Source organism: Dasypus novemcinctus, chromosome 3 (assembly GCF_030445035.2).
Source record: "Dasypus novemcinctus isolate mDasNov1 chromosome 3, mDasNov1.1.hap2, whole genome shotgun sequence".
Taxonomy (NCBI): Eukaryota; Metazoa; Chordata; class Mammalia; order Cingulata; family Dasypodidae; genus Dasypus; species Dasypus novemcinctus.
In genome coordinates, this window is record NC_080675.1 from 13,542,400 (window position 1) to 13,558,062 (window position 15,663).

A 15,663-nucleotide genomic window follows, 5' to 3' on the forward strand; every position below is an offset into this window, starting at 1 on the left:
CACAATAGCCTCGCTAGATGGAGACCAGGACTCACTGCAGAGGCGCCGGCGGCGTCCGCGGGGCGCGCGGGCGGGAGCGCAGCCCGCGGCGAGAGGCGGGCGAGGCTCTGGCAAAGCTCACGTCTGTTTTCCTTTTTCGTGCATTATTTATTTCGCCTCCGCCCGCGGCCCTGCTGCCCGAGCGGGCGCTCCCGGCCGTGGCCCCGCGCCGCCGCCTCCCGCGGGCCTGCTTGACGGGCGCGGAGTCTCAGGCAACCCCCGCGCCCGGAGCAGCCGCGCGGCGCCTTCGGGAAGGGCGGGGACCCCCGGCCGGCGCGGGGAGCCGCGGCGGACTCCAAGAAGGCTCCGCGCTGCCGGCTCCGGGCGGCTGGGAAGAGACCTTCCCCGCCCTCCGCCTCCGCGTCGGCAGCCGGCCGGGCCCCGGCTCGGGGTGCCGCCTCCAGCCCCGCGCGCGACCAGGCGCAGGCGGGAGCCACCGCGCCCTGCGCCCGTGCGAGCGCGCCACTCCCGGCTCCGCCGCCCGGGAGGCCCCAGCCGCGCGCAAACTTTTGCTCCAGTGCCAGGCGCTCCTCCCCGGCGACTGAAGACCCCCGGCCCCCGCGCCGCCGCCGGGGTGAGGACCGAGGCCCCGCCTAGAGGGCGGGGGACTGGGGAAGCGGCTGGCTTTAAATGGGGGCCGCCAGGCGTCTCGGAAACAGAGCTGCCGCGGGGTGAGCTTGGACCTCCTTTCCCCGCGCCGAGGATTCGGCTGGGGCCGTCTCCAGGCAAGGTGGCGTGAGGCACTGGCGGGGTGCGGGAGGAGATGGGGGTGTGGGGGAAGTCGATGCCCCGGGGCGGGAGGCCGGCGCTCCGGGGGGCGGGGGGAGGTGCGCGAAGGCCAGAAGGGGTGCGCGGAGGTGCGTCTGTTGCAGTGTGCGCAGTGAGGTCCCGCGGGGCAGCGGGGTTGCACGCAGCATGTGATTTCGTGGTGGTGTGCACGCGGGGTCCGCGAGCGTGCAGGTGGAAGTCGGTGGGTGTGCTTGGGGGTCGGTGGGTGTGCACGGCTGGTTCTGCGGGTGTGAACGCAGGGTGAGTGGCGCCCGCTGGATCTGAAGGTGCTCCTAGTGGGAGTGAGCTGTGCAAGGCTGTTTCTGGGGGTGTGCACGGCGCTCAGTAAGTGTGCCTGGCTGTTCCTGGGGGTGTGCACGGCGCTCAGTAAGTGTGCCTGGCTGTTCCTGGGGGTGTGCACGGCGCTCAGTAAGTGTGCCTGGCAGTTTCTGGGGGTGTGCAGGGAGCCAAGGTGTACACGCAGGACTCTGGGGGTGTGCTCGCAGGGTCAGCGGGAGTGCAGTGCTTGAGGCAAGATGCGGGCTTCGTTGAAGAGGGTGCCCCAGGGTGCGAGGCGGGCGCGCCCTGCCCAGGCAGGTACGTGTGCAGGCGGGCGGCGACGATGGTGCCCGCGCGGCCGCCTGACCCTGGCCTTGCTCCCCTGACAGTTGACCCCGCGAGCGGGCGCCCGGGGCCGAGATGTACCTCCGGGACCTGGTGCTGCGCGGTGGCTGCTGCTGGCCCTCGCTGCTGCTGCACTGCGCGCTCCACCCGCTCTGGGGTTTCGTGCAGGTGAGCCGAGGAGCGGGCGGGGCGACCTTCGGGCCGGGACCGGGTTGGTGGTGTGGGGGGAGGATGTCACTTCGCTCTCTTTGACTCTGGTGACCCTGGCTTCCTGCAGCGACCCCTCTGATTGGTCCTCTGGAGAGTTTAGGAGAAGAAAGGATGCGCGGGCCCCTCATCCCCTGGAGAGGGAGAGGCCTGTGCACCCTGCTAAGGCCTGCAGAGCAGGGCACTGGCACAGAGAGGGGCTCAGGAATGCCTTCCCTGATTCTCTTTGCAGAAATGTGGGGAAAGATACCCTAGGGCTTTGAGAACTTAAAAACCAAAGTTCCAGGGCTTTCCCTTCTTTATTTCCCACCGGAACCACCGGTGAGTTTCAAGTTCGCCTTAAATTGGTCTTCCGCACAGAAGGGAGCTGTTTCTTGTCAGCTGTGGGGCTGGGGATGTGGACAGATTATGTGGCCACTCGTGGAATGTAAAAAGGAACTTTCCATCCTGAAGATGGAATCCTGGCTCTTCATCTCCTAAAGCCAGGGCTGAGGCCAGGCAGCCACCAGCGGGAGCTCACTGTTAGCGTTGGAGAGAGGGTTAGACCAGATGGCCCCCACTACCTCCCTCCACGTTTGCTGTCAGTGGTACAGTGGTGGACTTGGTGGCAGCACTGAACTTTTTGAGCCCTTGCCAGCCGGGGGACTTTGGGCAATTCTCTTAACCTCTCTGAGCCTCAGTTCCGTCCTTATTGTGCTATTACATTTGATGAGATGATAAAGCAAGTCAGGATCTCAGTGTAGTGAGATGTAGTGGATCATAATAAATGCTAAATGGCAGCTGCCCTGCCATTGCTAGCATTAGTAAGAGTTACCTCTTGCCTGGCACCCTGGCTACTAAACGGCCCTTTTGGCATCTTTGGGTTGTTAGCGGTTCAGCAGACTCCGGAGAACATTTCCACTATTTCAGGCATTGAAGGGCCCGCGCTGGGGTATTTGCAGCTTCTTGTTCTCCTGGTGGCACTTTTGGGCTCGGGGACTGGCTGTTCAGATGGTTGCCCTGAGTAGGTGGTGGCAGTGCAAAGAAGAAGGGATGGGGCAGGGCCACTTGCTGGTCAGCTGTGGTCATTGTGCTGTCCCAAGTGATGGGGCCCTCTGGGGACCAGCTCAGCTCGCATAGGGGTCTGGGCAGCCCCTCAGAGAGAGCCAGGGCCTCTGACCCTGGAACAAGCGTGTCAGGCTAAGGGCTAGGCGGTCCCCGGGTACACCCCCGCCGCCAGCTCCTGTCTCCCGTTCTGTTCTCTTCTCTGGCTTCCTCTGTCTCACTCACAATTGTTTTCCTTTCGGAATTGACAGCTTTGTTTAATGTGTGAAACAGCCGTTATTAAACTCAGCTGTGCCTCCTCAGGATTCAGGATTTTTGTCACTTCTAAACACTTTGGCGGGTTGGGACCAGCTTCCCTTGTTCAACTTTTAGCTGAGCCTCAGGTGTTGAGTCCACTTCTTACAGATTATATGTTCGTTTGTTTACGGTTCTCTCTTCTGTGAGAGTTTTTCAGCTAGTATGGAGCACAGTATGATGATATTGCCAATCTCCAAGACTAGAATTCTGCTGCATGAACTAGCAAGATGGAAGGAGAACACTCACTACCCACCCCTGGCAAAGAAATGATTGTGTGAAATCAGCCCAGTTGTTTTTGTTTTGTTAACAGTGTCCTTACACAAACAATTTTATATATGTGTGTGTGTGTGAGAAAGGATTTCAGATGCTATTCTCAATACAAACCAATTTTCATGAAACTGAATTAGGAAGGAATCCTTCAGATCAGTAGAATGGGTAAAATCTTGGCTTCGGGCTCTAGAAAAATTAATCTACAAATAATAGGGAAAGAGGGCTTTGGAATGAATAGATCTAGTCTTTGAGCAAAATAATTGAAACCAGGGGAATGTAGCGGAGAAGGAGAAAAATGGAAGTGAATGAAGCCATATGTTTCTCTTTAAGTGGAGGGAAGGAAAAATCTGTCACATCATAGGCATTTCTCTAATACAGAAAAAGAAGTCAGCGGTCTCTGGGCTTTAATGAGCGTCTTGCCAGGAGAAGCCCCCACAGTGGTAATCACTGGGAAGGGTGGGGCCAACGTAATCAAGTCCTATAATTAATAGGGTAGCTGGTGAAGCTAGAGGCCTGCGGTCCCCCAAAGCATCAGGATCCTGCCTTGAAATCAGCCCGAAGCCCATGGCTGTTGGCCTAGATGATAAGAAATTTAATCTTTAAAGTCAGGCGACCTTTAAATCGCCAGAAGTGCTGGTGGGGGGCATTTCTTAACCTCTCTTCCTTTTTTCTTTGACGTGTTAGGAGTTGAGCTTTTGAGCTTTTGTGATTTAGGGTTCTTCTAAGTTCACTTCCAGATGATTCCTTCTTTTGCAAGCAAAGAGGATGACAGGCTGGCAAATTTATTAGGTGTGACAGGAGTGCGGCTCATCAAGTTACTGTGCTGCTGGCCTGTGTCCATAAAAGATGCCAGAAGCCAAACTCTTTGTGGCGCCCTCCTCATGCTCTCGTCTGGGAGACGGGCTCTGCTCTGGGCTCACGGGTCTGCGTGTGCCGGGCAGTGGCTACCCCAGACCCAAGAGTGGCTGAGACCCCTGTGGTCAGCGACGCCAGCTTTGCTCACTTACTCAGCAGAATTTACCAGGCATCTATTATCTGCGGGGCTGTGTGTTAAATCTAAGGGATTTAGTGGCCCCTGGCCCCATGGGGCTGAGAGACTGGCAGTGGAGAGATAATTAAACAATTAATTATGGGCAAGAGAGCTCAGTGGGTGCAAATATCCAGGAGACAAGACCTGGCTGAGCAGTCGGAGATGCAATGACTAAGCCAGGACCGGCAGGATGGGGAGTCAGGCTGGGACGTGAGGGTGAAGTCACAGTACCCTGGCAGAGGGACTGGGCCAAGGAGGGAGGGGAGAAAGGGGCATTTGGGGAACCAAGGGCTGGAAGCTGCTAGCCTAGTGTCTTGCAGTTCGCGCTTGATGCTGAGGGCTGTTGAGACTGTTGTGGGGTTTAAGCCACAGACAACGGGATCTCCGATTGGCATCTTAGAAAGTCACTCTGGCTCTAGCACGAACGATGGATTTGGAGAGCATGACAAGGCAAGGGGCAAAGAGGCTGGTCATGGTAGGGTTGCCAGATTGTACAAATGAAAACATGGGATATCCAATTAAATTTAACTTTCAGATAAACAATGAAACCTTTTTTTTTTAGTGTAAGTATATCCCATCCAATATTTGGGACATACTTATTCTAAAACTTATTTGTTGTTTATCTGAAATTCAAAATCCATGGGCTGTTTTGTATTTTTCCTGGTAACCAGAGGTAAGAGGCAAGTGCTGCCTAGGGAGAAATGGTGGTGGCCCGGTTAAGGACAGTGGCAGTGGGGATGGGGAAAAGTGGATGGACCCAAGGACTATTTAGGCGGCAGCGTTCACAGGACCAGGTGAGCCAGAAAGCAGAAAGCTGCCCTGATTGGCCAGGAGTGGGAGAGTGGTTGAAGAAGTGGGTACTGATGCTGGGAACTGGAGCCACCGGCACCAGGTCCCCAAGACCTCAGCGACAGGTACTAGTCCAGGTGACAGGGGGACCTACCTATGCCTTTGGGCCACTCTCTGTGATTACAGAATGCCCCAGGCTCTGGCCCTGCAAGAGCGCCATAGAGCAGGAGCGGACAGGCAAGCCATGGCAAAATTGGAGCAAGAAGCGGTCTCAGGAAGTGACAACGAGAACAGTTCTCGTTCTGTGGGCTGTAAGCAAGTCATTGACCTCGCTGGGCCTCTGCTCCTTCTTAGTCGAGCCCAGTTAAAGAACAGATGACTTCAGGGGACATGTTTCTTCTCCCCAAGATATAAGCCAAGGAAATGAGGGACTGAGACAAGCTCCCAGTAACTGAGGTTTCCTCCTCACTGGTGTCAGTACCACCATCAGTCAGCAGAACCAGAACTGGGGAATGGGATGGAGCCTGAGGCCTCCAGCAGGACAACAGACCCTCTGCAACTTTGGGTTACTCTCAAGATGAAACGAGAGCAGGTTTCCCATGCCTGACCCCTCAGGGCTCTGGAAGTCATGCTAATTCAGGTTACCCAAGCCTGCCCCTCAAGATGCCCATGACTGATTGTAAGGAGACACATCACGAAACAGTGAGGAGGATGCTACAAGGGAAGTGTTTACAAAGTGAAACAGCAGCTCAGGGCAGGGGGCTCTAATCCAGGGGGCTGCAGGGTACAGCATGTCTTGCCCGAGAAGGCTGTGCAAGTGCTGGATTGGAAGGAGGGATAGAAGCCAGCAGGTGGGTAAGGGGTCTGAATAAGCCTCTTCCTTGTCCAGGGAGAAGGACATCTGGACTAGCCTGGCTCCTTCTGTGTGACAATGGCTACTGAAGCCCTTTCGGTGGGGCTTCTCTGCAGGAGACTAGATTTTTAAAACGCTGTGCATTCCTTCACTTCCTCCTTCAGCCTTGAAACTTGGCCCCAATTTCCCTGTCTGTAATTTCATCGCGTTAAACACTCTAATATATCTGTGCCCTTATATCCTCTCACGAAAATAGGTCATTGTGTCGGGCCAGGTTAAGCAAACGTGCTCCTCTCGAACTCTCGCATAAATTGCACCTTGGAGAGTGGGAAAGTAATTGCTTTGGCAATGGCATTGCTTGAAGTTCACACACTGTGAGTTCAGCGGAGAGGCCGTCTCGGAGGCCAGCCATTGGGAGAGTGGAGCTTTCGAGCAACCTCCACGGTCTTAGAAGGTCAGAACCCAGAGGAGGACAGAAGCAGTGATGGGAGATCAAACAGTTGTCCAGGGAGATGAGTAAGGAGTTCATCATCTCTGTAAAGCAATCGAGCAAACACTCACCATCCGAGGAGATGCTTTTCCCAGTGGCAGGAAAGATTGCCTTCCAGAGTTTGAGATGCAGTTAGTGGTCTTTCCAGAACATGAAAAGGTGGCAAGTAGGAGCCTCTTGGCCTCGTGCAGATTCGGTTCGGGCTGTCAGTCACCCCACCCCCTGCTGCCATCCCCGTGCCCCCCCCCCCCCACAAGCCTGCTCAGTCACGTGTGAAGGGAGCACCCCAGGCCTGCGGGCTCTCTCTGCCAAGGACACATAGCTGGCTGCAGGGGTTTCTGGGTTTCTACTCACTAGAAAGTGACATCCAGGGAAATTAACCAGAGCCATCACTGGGGCGGGGGTGGAGCTGGTGACCAGTTCTTCCCTTTGTGCCTTTAAATCAATTTTTTGCTGGGAGAGGCTGACAGCGCCGAATTCCTGGGTTTAGGGGAGGGACCCGTGGTTCCCACACTCGCTATACATTATGAGCTTAACCCAGGAAGCTTCTGTAGAATGCCGATACCCAGCTCCACCTGCAGGAATCCTGATTTAATCAGTCATGGGTGGGGCTCAGGCAGGCGTAGTTTTTCACAGCTGCCTGGGAGAGTCTAATGCGTAGCAGGGTCAAGAACAGCCGGGTGGTGGGGTTGAATGGGACCTCATATATTTTTTTTTAATGTAATATTTTTACAAAATCAATCAATCAATCAATAAATAAATAAATAAAAGAACAGCCGGGTCAAGAACAGCCGGTCAGGCCCAATCTCCTCCTGCTGCCCTTCCCAGCAGGCAGACAAGGAAATGAATCGCATAGAAAAAGAAAAAACACCAGCCCGGGATTCAAAAGCATGGCTTCCGGCCCAGTTGTTAATAGTCATTCATTCACTCACCAAGTATTTTTCGAATGCCGGGCATCTGCCTAGCTGCTGTGCTATCATAGTGAAAAGAAAACCAGAAGCAGCTCAGGGCCTGCCCTCATCGAGCTTACAGTCCACTGATGAGGTCGGATGGGCACCAGGCACTCATCCAAATGCAGATTTCTGCCCTGGAGATGGAACCTGGTGCCAGCAGAGCCTGTGGCATGGCCAGGTGGTCAGAGGTGCCAAGCGGGGAGGTGCTCACCGAGCCGAGTCCTGGCAAAGCAACCGGAAGGGGCTGGAAGAAGTTCCAGCCAGGGGAACAGTACACACAAGGCCTCTAGTGGGGGGAACGTGGCTGGGGTTCAGGAATTGAAATTGGGCAAGGGCGGGGGTGCGGGGGGCAGGGAATGTGGGACCAGGTGGGGCTGGAAACTGTCCTGGGCCACTCTGAGCAGGACATTTTGCGCCACGGACCCCGTGACATTTGGAGGTCACGGGGAGGGGGCCTGGTTTGGTCAGTTTCTGATGAGAGCATTCCAGCAGGCACATTCCCTGCCTGGGCCTCAGTTTCCTCCTTTGTAGGAGGGGCAGTATATGAGATAATCTCTAAATCCTCACCTACCTCCTGTGATAGGCAGAGCCAGAGATAAAACCCGGTCTTCAGACCCGCCAGCTCAGCCTCCCACAACATCTTCCCTTGAGCCACCCCCAACTCCCTGTCCATTCTTCTCGCCCTGATCTTTAGGGAAAAACTCAAAAGTCGCGGGCTGGCGGGGGGTGGGGTGGGCCCGCGTCGGCTCCCCGTTGCCTCATTGTCTTCTGCGTCTCTCGGGCGCGTGTGCCCATGTCCACAGGTGACGCAGGGGGAGCCCCAGAAGTCCTGCTCCAAGGTGACAGACAGCTGCCAGCACGTCTGCCAGTGCCGGCCCCCGCCCCCGCTGCCCCCACCGCCCCCGCCGCCGCCGCCTCCCAGACTCCTCTCTGCCCCACGTAAGTAAAGGCTCACTGCATTTGGGGGTTTCTGTTTGTGTATTCCCTGCCGGCCGGGGAAGAAGCGGTGAGCATGGCAGAGGGCAGCCCTGCTTCCTTTGTAATTTTCCACTGGCCGAGCAGGAGGGACGCCAAGGCCTAACTTTTCCCTGCAGTCTGCAAAATGCGTTTTCCCGCAGAGTGTTCCTGTGAGATGGAGAAGGATGTTTCTCCATTGGTTAATCAGATAAAAGTCAATCTCCATTTGATGAGTGACTCTGCCTGGACTGTTCGGAAGGCCAGACAATTGAAAGGGGGCAGCCACTGGGCCCTGGCTGTAAATACCCCTCACCACACACACACAGTGTTAGTTTTGTGGGGTTTTTTTGTAATTCACCTTTAAGGAAGCCGTTAGTACAAAACTGGAGTCGAAGCTCCTGGAGCAAAGTTACAGAGACCGTTTGTCCATTTGCAGCTAATTCTGCTAAAACCTCCTCTGCCTTATTTGCCTTGGACAAGCTCATCTCTGGACAATTTGATTGCCTGGTCATTCAGGCAAAAGAGGATTCTTTAGCCAGAAATGGCCTCAGCCCTGCCTGCCACGTAGTTAAGTCCCCTGCTTACTATTTCTGGTTGATAAGGTTATTAAAACAAGAGGCCACATTTTAGGTGGATGGCTCAAGCTTCAGCCTGTAGTGTGCCCATGATCATGCCCAGATCGACCTCATTAAACGCGTCTCCGTTGAATTAGTGGGGGTGTATTTTACCCTTGACGTGGCTTGTTCTCCAGTGGGCTGAGTTACCTCCAAGTGCGGCCCTCGAATGACCTGCCACGCCTGAAGCCTTTGTTTTAAGGCGCAGGCTGGAGGCCCCACTTCAAACCCACCGAGTCAGATTCTTTGGGACGGAGCTGGGGAATTGTCACTGTGACAAGTTCCGAGGGGATTCACATGCACATGAAAGTTGAGACCCTAGGCCTACCTGCCCTGGGCTCCAGGCCCCGGCTTGCAGGGTGCTCGCCCTCCTCTCCTCTCCTGGAGGCCTCCCTGGGCCAGTACGGTGAGGCCAGCCCCCGGCCCTGCCCCAGAGATCACTGGCTTCCCTTCCTTTGGCCCTCCTCCTCCTGCCACCCTTTGGGCCCCAGGTGGGTCCCTTCAGCCCATCTCATTACTCAGCGTCTGTGCCAGGCACCAGAGACACAGAGGAGGAGGAGCAGGTCCTCTGGGATTGCTCAGGCCACAGTGAGGGCCTTGGGTCAGCATCCTGTCAAGTGTGGCCAGAGAAAGCTCAGAAATGGTTCTCAGGTGCAGTGGAAATCCCCAGTCGTTGGGCCACAGTGCCCGTTTCCATTGACCTTAGAGAAGCAATGGGATTGTTCCAGGTTCCTAAGGGGGCTTGGGAAAAGGGCGTCCCAGCAGAAGGCTCAACCTGGGCAAAGACCTGCGGTATGGCTCTCTGAGACTCGTCTGGGGAGCCTTTGTTCTCCCTTGGGTTGAAAGGGTGAGATGCTGGGGGCAGGCTTTGAGGGATGGGCAGAGGCAGGTGTGTAGGGCCTCGCGTGCCTGGCTGAGGAAATCACACTCCCTGCCGGGGGGTCACCGTTGGCCAAACGTCGTTCTCCTTCTGGGAGTATAGCTGATTGCTTTATTTTTCTTTGAATAGCCTCGTCTTTAATAGATTCACCTTTGTGTTCATACACATTAGTTTTCCAAGAAAACTTTATATAACCATTATAAACGAAAAACCAGTACCACTTGCCACAAAAAATAAAGGCCCTGAAAACAAACCAATGTTTTAAAATTCTAGCCTGCTGCAGAAGGTTTTGACCTTGAGGCCGTCTCTCTTTTTGCTTTAAAGGGAGAGGAGCAAGTGACAGGTGTCAAAGCCGTGGTAGCACATGCTGAGAATTTCTTCACAAAGTATCAGGAAGCATGCAAGAGGATTCAAAGGGGCCCAAGTTTCTTTGTATAGCTGCTTTCGATGTTTTTGAGGGCTGTGTCCAGGTCCCACCTAAAATCTTCTCCCTTAAGTTCCGGGACGGGCATCCATCCTTGCGGAAACGCTGCTGTGGGCAGTGATGAGCACGGAAGGTGGTGAGCAGGTGTTAAGCAATATCACCCCGCATCATCTGCTTCTGTTTTGGGGGGCAGTGTTTTTGGGGGGCAGCGTGGAGGGTGGACTGGAATGAGCTGCCAGACTGGAGTCAAGGAGGAGGCTCTTGGGATAATTCTGGCCACCCAGGAGGGCCTCTCGCCGCCAGGCTGAGAGGACGGCAATTGGGAGGGGGTGGGGAGTACTGGGAGAGGGCAGAGGATGGAGGCTTCAGGTTGACCTTTGGGCTTGAGGGGAGAGTAAGCTCAATTGGTACAAGTCACAGAAACCCACCTTTTTTTTTTTATGATTGATTTATTTATTTATTTCTCTCCCCTTCTCCCCCCCACCCTGGTTGTCTGTTCTCTGTGTCTATTTGCTGCGTCTTGTTTCTTTTTCCGCTTCGGTTGTTGTCAGCGGCACAGGAATCTGTGTCTCTTTTTGTTGCGTCATCTTGTTGTGTCAGCTCTCTCTGTGTGTGGCACCATTCCTGGGCAGGCTGCACTTTCTTTTGCGCTGGGCGGCTCTCCTTACGGGGCGCACGCCTTGCGCATGGGGCTCCCCTACGTGGGGGACACCCCTGCGTGGCAGGGCACTCCTTGCGCGCATCAGCACTGCGCATGGACCAGCTCCACACGGGTCAAGGAGGCCCGGGGTTTGAACCGTGGACCTCCCGTGTGGTAGACAGACACCCTAACCCCTGGGCCAAGTCTGCCGCCCCAGAAACCCATCTTAAAGTGGCTTAAACAATTCCAAAAGAAGTGGAGAGGTGTTTGGGTTTTTTGTTCATTTAACAGGATATTCCAGCAGCAAATCTGTTGAATCTGTGGTCTCAAGTGGTGATAGTTTGGGGTCTCAGTTATCTGTCTCTGTACTTGCCTCTCTGTCTTTCTCTTCTGATTTCTCCTGGGTTGCCCAGCCCCTATGGCTCCAGGCTCCATGATTCCATCAGCCTTTAGGTCAGCCGTGTCCCTAAAGAGAGACTTCACTTCCCCAGTCATCCAGCCAGAGTGCTGGGCTGACTTCCATTGGGCCAGCTTCGGTCACATGCCCATCCTTGAACCAATCGTGGTGGCCTCCAGGATGGAAGATGCTGATTGGTCAGGCCTGGGCCACGTGCCTGCCCCGGGATATGGAGTATAGAAAAGGCTTCGATCCCATCGGAGTCGACAGATGGAATCAAGGGAGCATTGGTTCCCCAAAGGAAAGTCACAGTGGAGGGGCACCAACCCAAGGACGAGGGCATGGAGACTGGGCCGGGAGGACAGCAGGTGTGCCCCTTGGCCATGGCAGGCCTGGAGGTGGGCGGCACATCAGGCCAGGTGTTCCTGGTGCTCAGTCCGTCTCCCTGCACATGAGCGGTGCCCAAAAGTGCCAGGTAGACCTTTGGCTGCATGGAGGATTCTTGCCAGTCTTAAAATGCAAGTGCTTGTCTTATCATCCCAAGGGAATTATCCACACCTGGAAGCTCCATTGTCATTCAGCAGGTGTGCCCTCAACTCGCCAGGTGTGCATTGCATTCCCCAGGTGCTGGGCAGCGGGCCAGGGGCTGAGAGGTAAGGGAGAGACAGCTCTGTTCCAGGAGCTCACGTTCCAGAGGATGGTCATCTGCAGAAAGAGCTTGCGGGACTGTCCTTTGCTGCCCTCTTTCTGGAGACGCTGGTCCAGGCCCAGGTCAGCCCTGGCCCCATTTGTTCATCTGATGTACCTTGCCTCCCCATCGCTCACCCGGGCCTTTCCTTCACCCAGCAGACATTTGTGGAATGCCCTGTGTTGGGCACACTGGAGGGAGACCAAGATGCACAGGGGCTTGTGCTTGGGCGGCAGGGCCTTGTAAAGAGAAGACAGGGGACGCGGGGTGAGAGACCAGCTTCCAGGAGCCCGGGAGGGGGCTAGCCCTGCCACTTCCTCTATTTGATGTCAAGAGGGCTGGTTAACTGAAGCCTCAGTTTCTCCTATAAGGTCCATTCGAGGGTTGACCTGAGGACTGAGTTGCTTTTGTAAACTGGCCAGGCATCCATTACTGCTAATCACCATGTGAAAACAGTTCTGATAAAGAGCAGCCTGTGCTAGACTTGGAGTAAAAAGGGGATTGGAGAGGGGGCACTTTGCTCCAAGAGAGAGGGGTGGGGAGTAGAAAGGAAAGGTGGGAAGGAGCTGCCCCTGCAGGGGTGGGAGCTGCCACACATGTGTCTGGGATAGCAGAGAAAGGGGAGGGGAGAGAAACCCTGCACATGTCCAGGCAGACCTGGGAGGGGCCTCTGCTCGTGTTTCCTTCCCATGGCTTCCCATGGCTAATGTCCTGTGGAATTGTGAGGTGTCCTGCACGTGGCCAGGCCGAGCCATCCTGCTGCCCTGCCGCTCGGGGTGACCCACTTGACCCCTTGTGCCCAGGACTTTCCTGGTGTTAGCCCCAAGAGTCCCACAACCTGTGAAACCCCCTGCCCTGGGGAAACAGGGATGGTCTGTCACTCCACAGCTGGGCCACCCTTCTGGTAAAGGTGATGGATTTTTAAAAATGAAATCTTATTGAAGTATGTCATTCATATATGAACATACATGAAGAATAAGTGTGTAGTAAAAGTTGTGAACTCATAACACAAACCTGCATATCATCTTCCGGGGCTCCCATCCATCATCCCACTACCAACACCTTGTGTTGTAGTGCAACATTTGTTACATTCTGTGAGAGCATCATGAAAATATTACTACTAACTATTGCCTTTATATTACACTTGGTGTATTTTCCTCCCAACCCACCCAATTATTAACATCCTGTATTAGTATTATACATAATATTTGTTCTCATTCATGAGAGAATGTTCTCATACTTGTCCTGTTAACCACAGCCACCTTCCACCACTGCATTCCCTGTGTTATACAATCCCATGTTTTGTACAGTCCATTCAAAGTGTGCACTCCGTGGCTCTCATTTTCATCACAGAGTTGTGCTGTCATCATCTCAGTCAATTTTAGAACATTTTCCTTACTTCAAGAGGAAAAATCATATACCCCCTTGTACCCCCCAGTTATTGTCCCTTAGAATTGATATATTTTCTTGCTGTTGCTGCAAAATATTTTAATATTACTGTTAACTCTTATCCATAAATTACATTAGTTGTAAATTTCCCATGCATCACTGTTTTGTTAACACTTTGTAAAAGAACATTCTTACCACAATCTTCATCCACCACCGAGATCACTATGTTATATATTATCTAGATTATTCCCTAGTTTCCTTGACATTTACGTCCACAGACTACCCCTTTCAGCCATAATCTTATTTATAAATCAGCAGTGTTATACTCACTATAATGTGTTACCGTCAACTCTATTCATTTCCACACTTTTTACAATTAACCTTTTTAAAAATGCTACATACGTTAAGCATCAGCATCCGTTCCCAACCCACATTCTACCTCCTTGTAACCTATACTCTAGAGATTTTACCTCTGTGCATTTACTCGTCATATATAGTTCATATTAGTGAAACCATACAATATTTGTCTTTTGTGTCTGGCTTATTTTGCTCAATATAATGTCCTCAAGGTTCATCCATGTTGTCATATGCATCCCAATTTCATTTCTTCTTACAGCTGAATAGTGCTCCATTATATGTATAAACCACATTTTGTTCATTCGTTGGTCGATGGGCACTTGGGCTGGTTCCACAGCTTAGCAATTGTGAATAATGCTGCTGTGAACATCGGTGTGCAAATGTCATTTCGCATCCTTGCTTTCGGTTCTTTTGAATAGCTTCTTAGTGATAGGATTGCTGGAGCACACAGCAGTTCTGTGTTCAGCTTCTTGAGGTCCTGCCAGGCTGTCCTGCACAGGGGCTGCAGCATTCTACACTCCCCCAACAGTGAAGGGGTGCTTCTATTTCTCCACAGCCTCTCCAGCACCTGTAGTTTTCTGTTTTTTTAAATATCAGCCATTCTCTAGGGTGTGAAATGATATCTCATTGTAGTAGTTTTTTGTTTTTTGTTTTATTTCTCTCCCCTCCTTCTCCCCCCCCCCCCCCCCCCCATTATCTGCTCTCTCTGTTCATTTGCTGTGTGAGTTCATCTGTGTCCGCTTGGATTCTTGTCAGCTGCACGGGGAATCTGTGTCTCTTTTTGTTGTGTCATCTTGCTGCGTCAGCTCTGTGTGTGTGTGGCACCACTCCTGGGAAGGCTGCGCATTTTTTGCTCCGGGCGGCTCTCCTTATGGGGCACACTCCTTGCGCGTGGGGCTTCCGTACATGGGGGACACCCCTGCATGGCACGGCTCTCCTTGTGGGCATCAGCACTGCGCATGGGCCAGCTCACCACACGGGTCAGGAGGCCCTGGGTTTGAATCCTGGACCTCCTATGTGGTAGGTGGACATCCCATCAGTTGAGCCAAATCTGCTTTTCTCATTGTAGTTTTGATCTGCCTTTCCCTAATCGCTGGTGATGAACACTTTTTCATGTGCTTTTTGGCCATTCGTATTTCTTCTTTGGAAAAAATGTCTACTCAAATCTTTGGCCCATTTTTAAATTGGGTTGTTTGTCTTTTTATCATTGAGTTGTGTGATCTCTTTATAGAACATGGATATCAAACCCTTATCAGATATGTGGTTTCCAAATATTTTCTCCCAGGGAGTCAGCTGCCTTTTTATCTTCCTGACAAAGTCCTTTGAAGAGCAAAAGTGTTTAATTTTGAGAAGGTACCATTTATCTCTTTTTTCTTTCATTCCTTGTGCTTTGGGGTGAGATTTAAGAAACTACCGCCTACCACAAGATCTTCGAGATGTTTTCCTACATTTTCTTCTAGGAGTTTTATGGTTGTCAGTTTTATATGTAGGTCCTTGATCCATTTTGAGTTAGTTTTTGTATAAGGTGTGAGATAGGGGTCCTCTTTCTTTCTTTTGGATGTGGATATCCAGTTCTCCCAGCACCATTTGTTAAATAGACTGTTCTGGCCTGGCTGGGTGGGCTTGACAGCCTTGTCAAAAATTCACTTGGCTGTAGATGTGAGGGTCTGTTTCTGAGTTCACTATTCGGTTCCATTGGTCAATCTGTCTGTCTGTATGCCAGTACCACATATGTTTTTTACCACTGTAGCTAAGTAATATGCTTTAAGGTCAGGAAGCGAGAGTCCTCCAACTTCATTCTTCTTTTTTTAAGACATTTTGACTAATGTCCCGTGGAAGTGGTGGGTTGGAGAATTGGGAGGCGTCATCCCCCTTCATCCCTACAGGGCCCTCCTGCTGCCTGCTGCTCAGGGTGACCCACTTGTCTCACTGTGCCCAGGACTCTCCTGGTGT

The 15,663-nt window shown here is 53.0% G+C and overlaps 1 protein-coding gene across 3 annotated transcripts in view; it reads left to right on the top strand.

Annotated features, from left to right (window-relative positions):
- The first annotated feature begins 490 nt into the window (after nt 1-490).
- Nucleotides 491-15,663, top strand: part of PRIMA1 (proline rich membrane anchor 1) — a 69,281-nt gene continuing 54,108 nt past the window's right edge. The window contains exons 1-3 of one of the 3 annotated variants that reach the window (XM_058292290.2): nt 491-769; nt 1,476-1,599; nt 8,168-8,303. In XM_058292290.2, the coding sequence (XP_058148273.1) occupies nt 1,507-1,599; nt 8,168-8,303 (229 nt within the window). In that variant the 5' untranslated portion in view covers nt 491-769; nt 1,476-1,506. The remainder of the gene's footprint in view (nt 770-1,475; nt 1,600-8,167; nt 8,304-15,663) is intronic. The other 2 variants (XM_058292299.2, XR_011648274.1) reach the window with 2 other exon arrangements.